Source organism: Thermobia domestica, chromosome 10, assembly GCF_964235325.1.
Source record: "Thermobia domestica chromosome 10, izTheDome1.hap1.1, whole genome shotgun sequence".
NCBI classification, from domain to species: Eukaryota; Metazoa; Arthropoda; class Insecta; order Zygentoma; family Lepismatidae; genus Thermobia; species Thermobia domestica.
This window is the reverse complement of record NC_137463.1, coordinates 210,953,864-210,971,960: the sequence shown is the minus strand read 5'-3', so window position 1 is coordinate 210,971,960 and position 18,097 is coordinate 210,953,864. Positions and strand designations below refer to the sequence as shown.

The window sequence follows — 18,097 nt, the reverse complement described above, 5'->3', positions numbered from 1 at the left end:
CAAGGAAAACGACTTATGTAATGTTAGACCACAGGATATCTTCCATTCTCGATGAATACGAGCGTACAGTGAATGTGAAGAAGTATTTACTGCCACTTGCATATGTGCAAAAGCTCCAGTAATATTTTGTCCGTGTGTGTCTGATAATTTTGACAGAACTAGTCAGCATATATTAATGAGTATGACTGGAAAAACTGGGTGTTTGTATAACTTTGACGAAGACTGCTTATTTTAGTTTCCTGTAAGTGTAAAAGGAGCACAATACAGTTTACAGTATGTGTAAGATATATTTTTAGATAAAAACTGCTTACTATAAGTTGATAATTTCGACAAGGAAAGGAGGTGGCATCTGCGTATGTAGAAGTGATTTTGACAGATGACTGCTCAGTATAAGTTTCTAAGTATGATAAAGACAGTTGGTGGTGTGTGTATGTATTAGAGAGATTATTTATCCTGACAAATCCTGCTTTTCTCAACTTTTAAACACGCCAACGCCATGACCAATACATTACCAGTCCCAAGCCTCCATAAAATGTGAGGAGTAATTAAGGAAAATACATTTTGTTTTTAAATAGTTTGTTATTAATCCTTGCATGTAATGCTTATTAAAGAACGCTTTATGCTTACGAATTTAAGGGTAAGTTAAGGGTGCTTGTTAACAAATTGTTTATATCCAGGTGTTGTTTATTTGTAATGGTATGTAAAGTAAGGGAGGGGACTGAGGCTTATCGATAGGCATCTCATTAAGGTTTAAATTTTTATTTGTTAATTGTTAAGGGTATATGTCCCTTGTAATAGTGAAATGGCTGGAAGGAATGAGACCACTAGAAACGTAGTTTCTCATAGTATATTTTGTTAGATTCTAAATCACACTAGTGTGAAACAAGTTAAAGAAGAGGAAAATTTATCTTCTTCCATTATCTTAGTATGAACAAATCGGTGACTCATAGGACAGTTAACAGATCGAATCGTTATCTCATAAGACAATTAACAGTACCTGTCGCACATAAGACTGTTGGACGACACCTTGCCCGTCAAATGCTATTGATATTGTTAATTTCTGTAGTCGATGGTTCTGTACTCACTAGATTGTTAGTATAGCAGTGCTCCATTTCGATAGCTCAGTACAGGTATGAGTGTTGTATTAGTAAAATGTTTACTTTTGCGTATATAAGTTAGGCGCATTGTTATAATCAAAGCGTAGTTGTAGATACTAACTTGTTTTTTTACAATATTTATATTTTAAGATCTTTAAATTCGTATTTTGCACATTCTTCTTCTTCTTCTTCAGATTATATAATTTCGTGAAAAATTTTAATCTTTCGGACATTATTCCTCTTCATTATTTCTTTTTGAAGTTGACTTGTAGAGAACATGTATATATTTCTACGTAGATAACTACTGATCTGTTGTGCGAATAGTGATGCGTAATGTTTAGGTTAAGTTAAGAAGATCTGAAAAATTCATGCTTTTAATATGCAGTACTAGCAAACAAAAAGCATTATTATGAAAGGTAACTAAATAATCAACATTATTCTTTTAGGTATGTCAGTTTATTTTATATAAATATACAATTAATGATAACAAATATAACGTTTATAATTTAACTTTCAGGAACCATAAAGAAATCAAATTCTATCTAATCCAGACCGATGAAATAAAGTTTGATTTATAAAGTTGTTTTTGCTTTTGCTTACCGAATCAGAATGTATAATAATTCTCCTATTTGTAAAGGAGATAGTTTAATATTTTAATACTTTTCCTTAGCCCTATATAATATTTTGCGTATTTTCAAAATGCATTTACAACAATTACATAGACTTAAGAACTAGAAAAGTAAGTGTGTATTGTAACTACAAAATTGTAAATGTTTTCCACTGAGCTACTTATTTCGAATACTTCATAGACCATTTCCGAGGTTGTAGTTACAATATCTGGTAACCATTATTTTATTTACTCCATTACGTGATATCGTGATTTCCTACATTCTCAAATGTTCATGTTTCTGGTACTTTTGTAATAAAAAGAAAATTGACAATCTACTAGAAGATCCACCTGTCGTTCAAAATTTAAATTCAGTATTTACAGAAAAATATCTCATGTTAACCATACACAGTTTGTGTCAATGATAAAGTACCATGTAATAAACTGCTCGTACCAATAATAGTGTAAATTATATACATATATTTTCTATTAAATATCTAAACTGATATAGTACCAACAACATGGCTCAGTATTTATTATTTTGCATTCTTCTAAAATTTCCTATATTTAAGATTCTTCTATATATCCTCGTCTTGTATAGATTCTTATATACTTCAATAAAATTCGATACGATGTAGTTTGTAACGGAGCGTTAAGTTTTCTCTCTTGAAATTTCTTATTCCTTATATGTAATCTTTCCTCTGTGCTAAAGTATGCATATTGAAGCAGAAAAAAATGATGTGTTTGAAAAGATCTGCGATAGAAACTAAAAGCATACTTGCAAGAGGTAAAATATTACACAAATGCAGATAAAAACGGTGGTTGATAGAGTAATTAAGAGTGGAGTGTGTACTGAATATATTATCTCGTCATGAAGTCAGTATTGCCAGTCATAAGAGCCATTATATTGTTTCAGTGCATTCATTAATAAGATCTTTTTTAAAAAGGTGTTTGGAACATGGTTCAGAGCAATACTGCTGACAGCTAAGAAAATTCAGATCAAACTCTTCGCTCAAATAGTACCAGACCATTAGCTTTAAATATTTATTGCACCTTGAAGTAAAAGCATTCCGTTCTTGTATGAAAGCATTGAGAGCCAAAGATAATTCTTGGTACTCTTAGAAGATCACAGCGCTTTTGCTTCTTTCCTGCTTGCTCTTGACTGTATGTCTTATTATGCAGACCACTTCGAAATAATTAAAACGAGAAGAGATTAATATTACCTATGAGTATCATTTTTTGAGCCAATACTAATACTAGTAGTGTCACATATATATACACAGGAATATTACTACCGTTGGTTGCTGCTAGAATATCGTGACTTCATGATCGAGTGATATATTTCCGAACACTCATTTTGATTTATCTGTATGTGAAAACGATTGTCTTCAATATGCGTAGAATAGATAGAAAACCTAAGTAACTAGTTTAGCATCAGTTATTTATAAACGAAAATGACTGTCAACGTTTAGTAGTGTGTTTACATTAGGTATTGGTAGTAGTATTTTGTTGCTTAATGTAATTGCAAAGTAAATGTAGTATTTTATTATTGAAAATGGTCTTTAACAGCTAAATTAACAATATTCATCAAAAAGACATATATTTCATGGCGGAAATTTTGATCAGTGTGCAGGTACAGAATAGATAAGCACTTATATAATGATTACTAGTTTTGAGTTTCTGTGCTCTTAAAAGTATAGAGTTAAATAATAGTATAATAATGTTACGTAGAATGTCATAGATGTGATTTGGAAATATTTGGAACAGAAGTGTAGCTTGATCTGAATTCCTTTTTGAGAACCAAACTTACATAACTTATTGCATAAGCTGTAATCTAAACCACAATTCGGATTTTCATTCGAGGCAAACAAACTCACCGAAGAGATAACCTGGAAACTACACTTACAGAAAATGAATGCGTTAGGGACTCACCTGGAAAGTGACAAAAGAAGCGTAAAGTAGGGTAGTGATAGAGTAGAAAATTGTAGTGTGTAGTATAATAGGATACTAGGTTAATACTTAGGTAAGATTAGTTTATATATACTTTATGCAGTAGGCACAGATTAATTTATTTTATACTCTCCTTTCCTAATTAAGCAATAGATTTCGGTGTAAGATATCCAGATTTACACCGACCTATTCTGCATCAACACTTTACGAGATGGTGGTCAAGAATCTTAAAATATATAGGGAATTTTACAAGATCTTGCAGATTGATATCATATTTAAGGAATTCTGTGGAAGCTGCATTGTATTGTTCAAAGTTACTATTATGTACATTTTTTGCAAACTAAAAATAAAAAAATATTTATGTACAAGAAATGGTATGTGTGTCTCTTCTATATATTTGATTATCAGCTAATGATTTGGTGATAATGTTATGATACAATTGATCTTAACAGCGTCTCAAATAGAATTAATGTATTATTATTTCTTAATATTTTTGAAAAGTTTCACATAATTAACATTGAATACACTTTCCAAAAATTTCACTGATTGCTTATTCTCTGTCATTATAGGAACTCTCCATAAGGATTTAAGGATCAAATAATCTTATACCTAAAATTGTTAAAAATAGTATACAAAAAGTATTTAGGGAAAGGCCACGTTTAAACAAATGAAACGTGGAGACATCATATTGACATCCACGATCATTCCACAACTAAGGACCAGTTTTGCACACTTCTGGTAAGCTCCTGAGGCCTAGCAGTGAATATGCATTCCACTATTGACATATAACAGTACATAGTAATGTCGAATGTGAATCTTTAACGGCTTTATTTTTCAGAAAATTACATCATATACATACATCATAATACATCAAAATAATGCATCAAAAGTATTTCAGAAGATTGAAAATTGACAATAAGTAAGTACACATTAAACATTAAATTTTATGTCACTACAAAATCTTTTCTCCATTTGTGATGTCATTTGTTGGAAAAAATCAAAGTGTTCAAATATTTTAAAGTATCTTGTTTAGCCACTTGTATTAACACAAGTTTCACTTTGGAGGTTTGTTCAATACTGAAAACTATAATTCAATTGAAATATAATTGAATAAGCACTTTCTTATATAAATAAAGTATACATTGAACAATGAATTTAACAACGCCTCAACGTTGGAAACAAGATTTTCAGAGTGCTATAAAATTATTAAGTATGCATTCATTATGACACAATCTAAAAAAATAAATACACCAAACATAACAACAAAATTCAACATTATTTGATGAGTAAACACAAGCCTTGTACTCAGTACCAGGTTACGTTTTATAGTTAAAACTTATCTGTAATATATGTTATATGTAATCTTCAACAATAATAAATAATTTGATCTTGTTTTCATATTACGAGACTGGACTATTACATAGCATTTGATCTAGAGTTCCTTACTCTGACACCCTTTTACAGATATATATCAAGTTTTCATATTTCAAAAGCACTTAGCGTGATTTCTCTCTGTATTGTAGAAAAAAACTTGCTTTTATGTAATAGCCACTTTAATTGTTTGTATATTATGTTTTAGAAGCTTAATACTGTACTGTAAAGTAAATAATTATGCATATGTTAGGTTAGAATTCTTTGCTATTTTTTGGTCACAGTGTTATAAGTTTAAAAACAATACATAACTTTACCCAATTATTCTGTTACAAATAGGTACAATACTGATCACACCATTCTTCACTGAATATATTACACCATCATCTACTAGTATTTTTAAATACTTAGCTTCCAGATGAAGTAGATGTTTTGTTTGTCAGATCCTTAGTAACGTCTACTTTATAATAATTAAGATTTTAGAAACTACCTTTTTATTTCTTGCACAGGCTATATAATGTTTACTATTCATTGTAATATTTTTAATATTTGTAATCATTTTTTTTTCATTTGAGGCACTTGGTTAAGATCACCGGCATAATGGTTAAATATTTTCGAAACAAAACATTAAATCTAAACAAACTTTAGCAAATTATTATCTACATTTTGCCAAAATATATCACTATTTTGATTCAATTTTACTTACCAGCAAAAAAAAACTTCCCCTAAACTTAACTAGGATGCATTTTATACCTCTAAGAAAAAGTCCCAGCTCTACATACAATTGATTTGAATTTGGTATGTAACCATTTGGATAACTTCAGTGTACATTTCCATCTTTCTGGTGTTTGTTCGTATAAAATAGCAATGACTAGAACAATGAGTAATTAGCTAAGTGGAATATAATTACGTTTTGTAATTTCTCTTTTCATGTGGACGTATTCGTTGGAAGAATTTACTATGGTCGTAGTTTTCGTCAGACATAAGGTAAGCCGTTTCTAAAGTTGGAGAGTTATGATCCTGAGTGTTATCAGGTTCAAATGATGTTCTATCTGTATCTCCATATCTGAGAAAACTTTTAGTATGGGAATAATCATAAGCGTTGTCTCTGAGTGACTTAAATATATCATCTATGTTTGGTTCATCTCTCTGATTGTAAAATTCTTCAGAATTCTCATGACGAACTTGCTCATTATTGTGGTTCCTATAGTATCCATTTCCATTGTCTATATATACTTGGTGTCCACTAAAGAATGATTCTCTGGAATCGTGATCTCTACCTCCTGGTTCATCATTTAGATTATGTCTGACTCTATCTGAAACAGAAGGCCTATCAGACCAACTGTGAGTTTGCTGTGAACCAGAGTATTCATAATTGTGTTCTTGATCATTATCTCCAACTTGAATTCCATAATTTGAAACAGAAGGATTCATTTTGGTTCTTTTGTCAACGTTATCAACGTCTCTTTCGTAAGTACTTTTATCATTGTCATTATTGGTATTACTATTATCCGATTCCATGTTCATGAATTCACATACTACATCTTGAAGACGATCATGGTCATCATCTGAACTTGCTCTTCTATTTGGAAATTCGTGATATGCGCCACCGGTTGCAGTGTATCGACGTAATTCACTCGACTGGCTTCTCTTATTCGTTTTCTTACATCTGAAGTACTTCACTTGAACATTCTTCTTTTTGTTTTCTTCCGATTGCTTCTTTTTGTATTCTTCCTCTTGCTTTTTCGGTCTAGGATTTTCGTAAATAATCACATGCCTATGTTTCTTTCCTCTTTGAATAATATGAGTATGAGTACCATTTAGTTTACCCTGGACTATTTTAACCTTCGGATTGAGGTTGCTTGAAGACGTGCTAGAATCGCCAGTCAATTTTGTACTGTTATTTTTGTTGTTGGTACAGTTTGGTTTGCTTTTAAGGTCATTAAAGAACGGGAGATTGTAAAATGAAGGCATCTGCTGAGACATATAACCCATTTGATCTAAATCTGAAGGTGGAGGATAGTTGTTTCTATAGTACGCGAAGTAATCCTTATAGAAGGGACACCCATAGTTCTCCCCGTTCAAGCCATGGCCATAATTTCGTCCATAGTATCCACGACCATATCCGTGGGGACTGTAAGCGGTGCCATAGTAATCTCTATAAAATCCTCTCCCATAGTAGCCTCTGTATCTTCTACTATAGTAAGGACTGCTATATCTTCTGGTGTAATAACTACTGTACCTTCTAGAGGGACTGTAGTATCCATATCTTTCTGTAGAATCTTGATAATAACCTGACGACTGACTACCAGAATAAGGCTTCGATGAATAAGTTAAACCTGAGTAGGAGTAGCGTGGTGATTCTTTTACTTGTGCCTTACTTCTTGATCTTGTTCTCTTTATTTCATATTTTAGTTGTCCTGAAAAGAAAGGGAAAATCAAATATTAACTGACGTTCAAACTCCTGATTTGATATTAATATTATTATAGGGTCAATTAAACAATAGATATATATACACAGAGAGTAAAGGAGAGGAGTTAGAGGAAGAGACAATACATCTTTTGTTGTATTTTTTTGTATAAATGAATATTGCTATTCCAGAGTAAATAAAAGTGAATACTGATATTATCATTGTATGTCGAAATGATTACTTCTATTTCCTGTGTATATCGGAGTGAATATTGCTATTCCAGTGTATGACGAAATAAGAACTGCTGTTTCCAGTGTATACTGCACGCCGAAAATGTTCTTCTGTACAATATATGATCATCGTACCTGCCAGTTTAGCTCTAAGTAAACAAACCACCCGACCGATTTCGATGAAATTTTCATAATAGATTAGGATCAGACCTGAGATAATTTTGTCATATCACTTTGACAGTGCAACCTAGGAATGGAAGGAGGGGGAGGTACATTTATAAATTATAGTATATAAATTATAGACTAATATTAGTGTCGAATCCATAGTTTTCGGTGTCGAAGAGATGAACAGTGATATGAGATACGAAATTGTGCATTTAAATTTTCATTTTAACCCAGCGAAGCAGGTAATCGATGCTAGTTACCTGTAAAAAAAAGTCTTTGCCAAGCTAAAAAAAAGCCTAATATAAGATCAGTTTCAATAAAATTTTATAAAGCACTAATTGGTTACCTTATCACAGACTTCATTTTCTTTTATAGATAATAGTAATGATTATTTTCTGATTTCTAGCACTTAGTTTTTATTGAGGTTATTACCATGGATAGTACAAATTATTGTGGATTTAATTTAAGAGTCAAAAATTGATGTTTCGTTTTCCAAGAATAAATGACTGAAGTTCAACAGATTAACCTTTAGGACTCTCGGAAATTCTAATCCGAAATTTAGTTTAAGATAACTTAATTTTAGATGAATTCTGTCGTTTAGGGGTGGAACGGTGTTAGTAATTTGTGCCATTTCAGGACCTACTGGTTAATGTGTGAATTTACTGCGTGCGTAATCCCGAGTTCTGTTCTCAGGAAGTGTATCTGTCTCTTATACAAACCTGCCAAGCTGTTGGCATCCTATTTTAAACAGTAGAACCATCCTTATATACCTTTGGTGCTGGAAAAGTAAGTTATAAGAATACTATCATTAAATAATTAAACTTGTCGTGGGTCACTTTTCTCTAGAAGTGATAAAATTATATCTTTATTTTATATTTATGAGTCATGTACGTTTTTGGAATTAAGGTTACTTCACTGCATGAGTCCCAGCCCGTCAAAAAAATGTTTGCCTGGGTCAACCTATTTTCGTGATAATGAAACACACATCCGACTACCCCTTAATAGACTACCCCTTAATACCCCTTTAGAAATAGGCTTCGGTGATTTACAGTATCATAATTTCATTGTAATCAGTATTACTAATAGACCTAGGAACAGGTAGACCTAGGGTCATCCTTAACAAGTTAAACATCTTGAGAGTTATGTTCAATAAATGAAACACGTATAGGTTTGTTATCCACCTACTTACAAGGAAGGGTCACGCAGTGGCTCCGCTGAGATCCGAACGAGACAATCGTGTTTGCATTTGAAATGTTATAACTAGATGAATCCCAAAGTTATACGTGCCACCGGGAGGAATATCGTGAGTTACAACATATTTTGTAATGTAAGAACTACAAAATATTTCATGGCAGAATAGTTTGAACCGAGTCATTTGTTCGGAAACGGTTGGGTAAGTGGAAAACTCGACCAACACGTATCCCATCATTTTCAACGACAAACTTTTTGGGGTAAAAAACTTTGTCCCAGGGTCCCCCGCAGGGTCCCAGATGGGGTTCAACTCAAAATTTTCAAATGGCAAGGGGGGTTAAGTGGCACATCATTTGAAAGCTGTTGTAAAATGAAAGAAAATACAGCAAGTCTCGACTCTCTACAACAACCCTGTGCAAAATGACGGAGGGTCAAAATGTAAACAAAAACTTAATTGAAAAATCCATGGTCACCCCTATAAATCGGAAATGGTGAGACTTAAAAATAGGAAGGGAGTCTGGCATTATGTTCAAAGTACAACAATTTAAGGGAAAAGGTCTTGTCCCAGGGTACCCACAGGGTCCTAGGTGGGGTCCAACTAAAATGTTTCAAATGGCAAGAGAGGTTAAGAAGCTCATCGTTTGCAAGATCTTGTTAAATGAAAGTAGATGGAGCAAGTCTTGACTTTCTACGACAACCCTGTCCAAAATTGTGGCGGGTCAAAATGTAAATAAAAGCTTAATTGAAAAATATGGCCACCTTGAATCCAAGGTGCTTAAAACCTGTCATTCATAACAGTACAAATCTAAATCTCTATTTTGATCTATTATGTATTTAGAAATACTAGGAAGACTAAACAACAATTGAATTTCGATTCACTTCAACTATTATTTCATTCGGTAACAACACATAGGCCTATATGGTTTCTTCTTAATGCACGTTCGTCACGGTTCTCTCGGCATTATTTACTTGAATATAACGAATATGCGATGAACACACAACTATGACTTCCTACTCATAGTAAAAAAAAAAAAAAAAGTTGAATACCTTCGGGTATTTTTCTAATTTTGTCATACGTAGTTCATACAGAAAGAACTTGCTGCACCAGTAAGTTGGGGGCTCTATTGTAACGTATTCGTGATGGTTACATTTGTATGTCATTCGTTGGTTTGATCTCAATACTTCAAACAATACCAAATAAAAAAAAAATCATTTGCAAAATTGGCAAGTAGTACCAAACATACGTAAGTCATTTCAGTACATCGAACTGCGTCAAACTTTGTTGGCTTGGTCACAGTATTCCAAGAAATAACATGTTTATATACAAACTCATTTTTCACGCTGGTAGCCATATTGGATTACAGATTATACTCTTTGATATTTTGTGGACTATTAACCATAAACGTTCACTTCTCCAACACCAGTGGTGTGAGCTGGATATGCGTTCGATACATAGTGCGGCATTTTGAACTCAAGATGTCGCGTTTTTGAACATTTTGCATATTTTAGTCACTTACTAATCAACATTAATGCCAAATTTGTTTTCCTAGCTTCAGCAGTTTGGTATGCTTATCCTTTCGATATAGATTTTAAACGGCCATCTTGGATTGTTTTCCAATTTGTTTACATTTTGACCCACCGCAATTTTGGACATGGTTGTCGTAGAAAGTCGAGACGTGCTCCATCTTCTTTCACTTAACAAGAGCTTTCAAACGATGTCCTACCTCTCTTGCCATTTGAAATTTTTTAGTTGGACCCCACCTGGGACCATGTGGGGACCCTGGGACAAGACGTTTTCACTTAAATCGTTATACTTTGAAAATAATACCACACATCCTTTTCTGTTTTCACATTTGTCTCACCGTTTCCGATTTATAGGGGTGGCCATGGACTTTTCAATTAAGTTTTTGTTTACACTTTGACCCGTCGCCATTTTGCACAGGGTTGTTGTAGAGAGTCGAGACCTGCTGCATTTTCTTTCATTTTACAACAGCTTTCAAATGATGTGCCACTTAACCCCCCTTGCCATTTGAAAATTTTGAGTTGGACCCCGTCTGGGACCCTGCGGGGGACCCTGGGACAAAGTTTTTTACCCCAAAAAGTTTGTCGTTGAAAATGATGGGATACGTGTTGGTCGAGTTTTCCACTTACCCAACCGTTTCCGAACAAATGACTCGGTTCAAACTATTCTGCCATGAAATATTTTGTAGTTCTTACATTACAAAATATGTTGTAACTCACGATATTCCTCCCGGTGGCACGTATAACTTTGGGATTCATCTAGTTATAACATTTCAAATGCAAACACAATTGTCTCGTTCGGATCTCAGCGGAGCCACTGCGTGACCCTTCCTTGTTAGAAGCATTATAGTTGCTAATTGTATACCATTGCTACCAATTTACGTAAAAGGTTATTTCAGTATGCACAGTAAAAAATGTACTTAGGAGAATAAAATATAAACAAATAAATGCCGATGTAATGATGCTGCTTCTTGTTTCTACATTGTTCGTTGTGTCATGTTTATTGCTAATACAATATAAGACATTTAAGTGAAATATTGAGGGAAGAACAGCAGAAACATTTCAAATTTGAAAATTGAAGAAAATTTAGAAAACCCTAAACTACTGTTTACTTACTTACACTTGACATTCTCAAAAAAAAAAAAAAAAAAATCGAATGCAAATTCCGTTCATCTAATGAAGAGGACTCGGCTGAAACGGGAATAACCCTTCCTAGTGGAGCAAATAACAGCATTCATATTCCCCTTTCATATACAGGGTTTTCATAAAGTATGGACGGATTTAATACGCTTATAATTTACATAAAAATGCTCATATTGAAATCAGATAAAGTGCAAACGGTAGCGGAAGGATTAAATTTTTACCTGTAATCTGCACCAGCTCAGTTCATTCACCGCCACACCTCCAACTGGGCGCCACTAGGAATCGACTTCTGTGGGCTGTTGATGATGCTTTCCCTTACCCTGCTCACTGTTGCAGGCGATGTTGGCGGCCTCCCACTTCGAGGACGGTCCACGACGCTTCTTGTCTCCTAGAACTTAGCATGCCACTTTCGGATTGTACTCTCAGTCGGTGCCGGCTTTTTGAACTCTTTGGTGAACTTTCGACACACCAGAATTGGTGATTTTTAGCTCTGCGTACCACAGAACACATTGCGCTTTCTCTTTCACCGACGCCATCTTTGATACGGTAACAGTGTTGCCAACTAAAAATGTAATCCTTCCGCTACCGTTTGCACTTTATTTGATTTCATTATGAGAATTTTTATGAAAATTATAAGCAAATTAAATCCGTCCAGACTTTATGAAAACCCTGCATACTTACTTGGTGTTATTATTATTATTATTATTATTATTATTATTATTATTATTATTATTATTATTATTATTACTTTAGTTTCCAACGAACTTAAACTTTTCGTTACTGAATTCTCTGTGTGTGTGTCTGTCCGTTTGTCTGTCTGTCTGTCCGTCTGTCTGTTATTTGTGATTTTTTTTTTCAATTTTGAACCCTGCATTCGATAGAGCAAAACAAAAAAACTATCAGAGAAAGTGATTAAATGTTTCGCGTCACTCTTACCGTTTCCGACATATTGGCCAAAAAGTGGCCGAATTCCAGATATTTAAGCAGCTATATCTCGGGAACCGTAAGTCATAAAGAGATGATATTGGTGTTGATTAATATCTGAAAGAATGATAAATAGTTTGGTACCAAATAGTAAGTCAGTGGCCACCGGTTACTATTTGGTACCAAAATATTTACCATTCTCTTAGGTATTGATCAACATCCGTATCATCTTTCTATGACTTACCGTTCCCGTGATATTGGCCAAAAAATGGCCAATTTCTACATATTTAACGAGCCATAGCTCGGGAACCATAAGTTGTAGAGATGATATTGATGTTGATCAATACCTAAGAGGATGGTAAATATTTTGGTACCAAACATTAACTGGTGGCCATTGTCTAACTGGCCATTGGTTTTGCCAGTGGCCATCAATCATTATCGTTACCAAAATGTTTACCATACTCTTAGGGATGGATTAACGCCAATATTATCTCTCTATGAGTTCCCGTTCCCGTTATATTGCCCCAAAATGGCCAATTTCTAGATATTTAAGGAGCCGTAGTTCGGGAACCATAAGGTGTAGAGAGATGATATTGATGTTGATCAATATCTTAGAGGATGGTAAATATTTTGGTTCCAAATATTAACTGGTGGCCATTGGTTTGGCCACTGGCTAGTTGGATACTGGTCATCAGTTAATATTGGTACGAAAATATTTAACATTCTACTAGAGATTGATTGGCACCAATATCATCTCTCTATGACTTACCGTTCCCGTGATATAATCTCTCTATGATTGGCCAAAAGATAGTTCCGATTTCAGGAGATTTAAGGACCCAAATCTTGATAACCGTAAGTCACACAGAGATTATATTGGAGTTGATCAATATCTAAGAGAATGGTGAACATTTGGTAGCAAATAGCAACCGGTGGCCACTGATTAACTATCTATTGGCCAACTGGTCACCGTTCCCCAGATATTGGCCAAACTTTTCGAATTTCTAGATATTTAAGCAACAATATCTCGAGAACTGCAAGTCATAGAGATATGATATTTTGTTAATTTTTGCGAGAAAGAGAAGGTGCGGATAAAAAAAAAATTACTTCTACATCTAGGAACAAAGACAGTTATCCTTCCAGCTCCATCTCTCCATTCTTTTTAAGTTCGTTCTGACAATGCACTTGGAGCATTCTCAACTGGTTAGTTTCTGAGTTGAGTTGATTTTGAGTTTAACGTCCCTTTTCAGCTTCGAGGCTATACGAGACGTAGACCTACTGATTAACGTGGAATCCGAACCACATGAGCTCCCGCCGGGAATCGAACCCGGGTCTCCCGTGCCATGGTTAGTTTCTGGTTTTACTAACAACTCATCAGATGAATTTCGAAGTAGCAAGTTAATAATAACTGTAACGAATGAATTTTCTCTTTGTCGTTAATTAACAACTTACTTGACGTAATTACTTGATGATGTTATATTGTATTGAGATTTTGATCTTAAATGTCTTTATTTTCTCTGCAAGTTTGGTGCAGATTATTGCCAGAAATTCAGCTCAATGTCCTGAAGAATTACATAGTAAAGCAGTTTCGAATTATGTATTCCATGTGTCATTTTAAGTATTTCTTTTCTTTCTTAGAAGGTGTTTTACGTCACGTTTTATGGCTCAGATAATGTATTATGGAAACCTACAACTTAAACGTAGGATTGGTGATACTTTAGTTTTCCCCGTGAATATAATCCAGGCCTTCTATTGACAACGTAAGAAAACTGCCTCTTGAGCTCAAATGCGATTTTGAGTCTAATCATTTAGGAGGAAGAAAATACTATTTTGTGGGATCTTACGTAAAGAAAAAATTAAATGAAATGAAATCTTTAAGTTTTACGTCCCACGGTTATGCCGGTTAGGCTAAAGGAGACGATGATGATGAGAGATGAGTGAAATGGTGGAATGAAGAATGTGGGAGAAAACGGGAGAACCCCGAGAAAACCCACGCACACGGTGTTTGTCCACCACAAAGTTCACGTGGTGCAGAAGAATGGAGAGAATTGGCTAGGTCGAGCAGAAAATGAATAAGAGAATCTTAGAAATATGGGGGGAAAAAGAACAACTTTAGATATTAATAAGAAGAGGAAGAAAAATTAGTTGGGACATTGGCTAAAAAGGAACTGTATCATGAGGAACATGCTAGAGGGTATGGTGGCACGAAAGAGAGGGAGGAGGCGAAAGAGACTACAACTAATAGACGATATCAAAACAGAAAAAAAATGTACGTGAACACGAAGAGGTTAGTGGAAGACGCATGGAAGTTTCTCATTTGAGACAAGTGATTTGCCAGTAATGGTAGAATACCTATGATGATGATGAGGCTAGAAAGGATAGTAAGTATCCGTACGAGAGAATTTCTAATGTGTTATTTTTTATTTAACACAAATATGTAAGCACAGATACCATATTCATTTCATACTGGAAACAATAATAATAATAAATGAATAAATATTTTTAATCATTATGCTTGGGTCCCCGGTGGCTCAATGATAAGGGTGCTCAGGTCTGATCCGTAAGGTGCCTTGTTCGATTCCAGCTCATGTCAAGTGACCTTTGTGGTGGACAAACATCATGTGCATGTGTTTCCCCTGGGTTCACTCAATTTTCCTCCCACTTTCTTCATTTCACCATTTCATTCATTTCTCGTAACAACCGGCTCCTTTAGCCTATCTAGCATAATTTGGATGTGAAACTGTCGCATTTAATTTCGTTTAAACATGAAGCATGTACGTTTAAACAAATTTACTGCAAATAATCGGCAAACTTTCTGATCAATATTAAATTTAATATAGTAGAACGTTTTCTATGAACATTTATTCATAAAGCTTATCCAAGAGGAACTCGACAATTTGCCAATGATGGACCTATATGGGAATGTACTTAGATAATTCGCTACACTCTCGGAATTAAACTATACGTAATAGTGATTTCTCCTTGTTCTGTTCAAGACTAAAAGTTTATGTTAAGACAGAAAGTTGCACTGCCCTGATGTGAAGAAAAATAGAAAGTTCATTTAACTATGAACTACCATTTATTTAGAGATTTGAAGCTCTAATAACTTGCTGAAAGAGAAACGTGATTAATTACTTAGTGTATTTGAAGACTATAGAGATAATGATGTACCCCATTCGGATAAACATCAGCCTTGAAACTTATGTTAAAACGGGTCGTATTTAAAATGTTTGCTGACCCGAGCCATTAAAACAATGCCGCTCTCTCAATATCAATAAATTCTTGTGTAGATAATAACAAACAGTGTAGTAATCAATATTGCAAGCCTGTAAGACTGTAAGTATTATAAGCTTGCAAGACTGTAAGTAATTTTGAAAGCTAAACAGCAACTTTCTAGGCAATCAGTTTCTTGTCACTTGGATATTTACAAATCTTAAAAAATCTAGTATTATATTCATGGGCATGCATATAATACGTACTTTTCTAAACTTTCCAGAACTCCAGCTATTTTATACCCTCTTTTTCCTATTTATATATGAAATTTGATATTATCAAACAGGATTGAGAATATTTTTACCTCGTAGCTATTGTAGATATTGAAAATGAAACCTATCACAGGCATTACATATATAGCACAATACTTTTCAAGGTAGATTATATTTAGGGGCCGCTCTACATGGCGCCAAATTTTCAGAAAAGGGGTACTTTTCAGAAGGAAATTTTCGTATTTCGCCCAAAATTTCCTTCATCTTGTACATCATGTACATATGGGCATGGTGCTAATTGAAAGCTTGTTTCAGTCTAAATAAAATGACGTATAAATCAGAATACTCTGAAGAACAGTACTGAAGCAGTAGTTATTTGACTGAAATTAAGTAATTTCCTAAAATAAAAAAAATGTACCGGTTTAAAAGGGTTAAATTATTATTTTGAGCGTTAAAGAAGTGAAGGATTAACATATTTGTTAGCAATATTCAAAATGCAGTGAATATTTAAAAAAAAAATGCTTTCAAAAAATGAATAAAACACGATTTTGTTTTAGCTAAGGCAATTATACAAGTGTTTTCCTTTATTGTATTAGTCTCAATCACATACGTACGTATTCTATAGTATAGTAGTGTATGCAATTTGTGGATTAACTATAAACACACTTATTATCTTTTTCTGCTTCGGATAAACGTTTATTTTCTGGATTAAGATCATACAATAACATACGCACTGACATATCAAGTAACTATCCCTAGCAACCACAAACAAAACACTAATGTTACTTGTTGGCAACCGCAAAAAGAATCCTTAAAAATTTACCTTATATTTTACCTGTTCGGAAAATGTGTAACGTTGCAATTCTTAAGTAGAAATCATTTCTTCTTACTAAAATATTGAAATTTTCCTGATACAATAATAATAATAAAAAATTATTATTATTATTATTATTATTATTATTATTATTATTATTATTATTATTATTATTATTATTATTATTATTATTTCTTTGAGAGCAATGCAAGAAGGGAAACGAGTATAGTTATCAAGAAAAACAATCGATTACAAGATTTATACATTTCATTACCCTTACGAGTGTCAAAAAGTGACTTTTGGAAGTCCGTCCAACTATTCGTTTACTCCTCTGCTTATCTCGATATATGGACACTTGCCTAGAGGTTATACCGTTCAACGCATCGAGACCAAATTTTAAACTTATTGTTTGAACATTTTCGACTATTTTTTTTTAATTTTCTTCCTATTACTAAAAATAAGGATAGTTCACTGGAGTCTAAAAATAAAACCTTAAAATTTGTTTTTAAACTATTAATGATTTTGTTTATATTTAATAAATTAATGACTCATGAACAAGACTTCTTAGTGTTAGATAAGTCATTTCTCTGGAAATGAAAAAGATCCACAAATGGTAGTTTAACCTTAGGGGTGAGTTATTCAAAGATTTTGTCAGAAACGACTCAGGTAAATTTGTTCATATTTCATTAAATTAATATTTCAGTAAAAATCCTAGAATTTGGCAAGTTACTTCTGTTAAAAATGACAACAAGAGTAGTTTATTCTTGGTATCAATTTCTTTATTTTAAAGTTTAATTTATTTCTTTAATTTATTTATTTTTGTGTCGTTTTCTCAAACTAACAAATCAAATGATTTTACCCATATTTCATAAATTAATATTCTATAAACAGTTTTACAATACAGCGTTAACTAATTTCTCTTGAGGGAGTCCTCTCAAGGGGAAGCCTGCTCTTGGGAGTGGGTTTTCTTTCGGAGACTTTTTTACACGTCAATAATTTTGCTTATATTTCTCATAGATGGTTCAGGAATGTGTGCAACATATGATCTAAACGAATGTGAGGGTGAAAGTTTAGTGCAATGATAAATACCTTCTCTGTTATTATTATTATTATTATTATTATTATTATTATTATTATTATTATTATTATTATTATTATTATTATTATTATTATTATTATTATTATTATTAT

At 33.3% G+C, this 18,097-nt stretch overlaps 1 protein-coding gene across 1 annotated transcript in view; it reads right to left on the bottom strand.

Annotated features, from left to right (window-relative positions):
* Window positions 1-5,273: 5,273 nt before the first annotated feature.
* The window catches only part of LOC145661761 (uncharacterized), a 49,327-nt gene continuing 36,503 nt past the window's right edge, over window positions 5,274-18,097 (bottom strand). Inside the window, exon 3 of the mRNA XM_081727097.1 lies at window positions 5,274-7,445. Within this exon, the coding sequence (XP_081583223.1) occupies window positions 5,932-7,445 (1,514 nt within the window). The 3' untranslated portion in view covers window positions 5,274-5,931. The remainder of the gene's footprint in view (window positions 7,446-18,097) is intronic.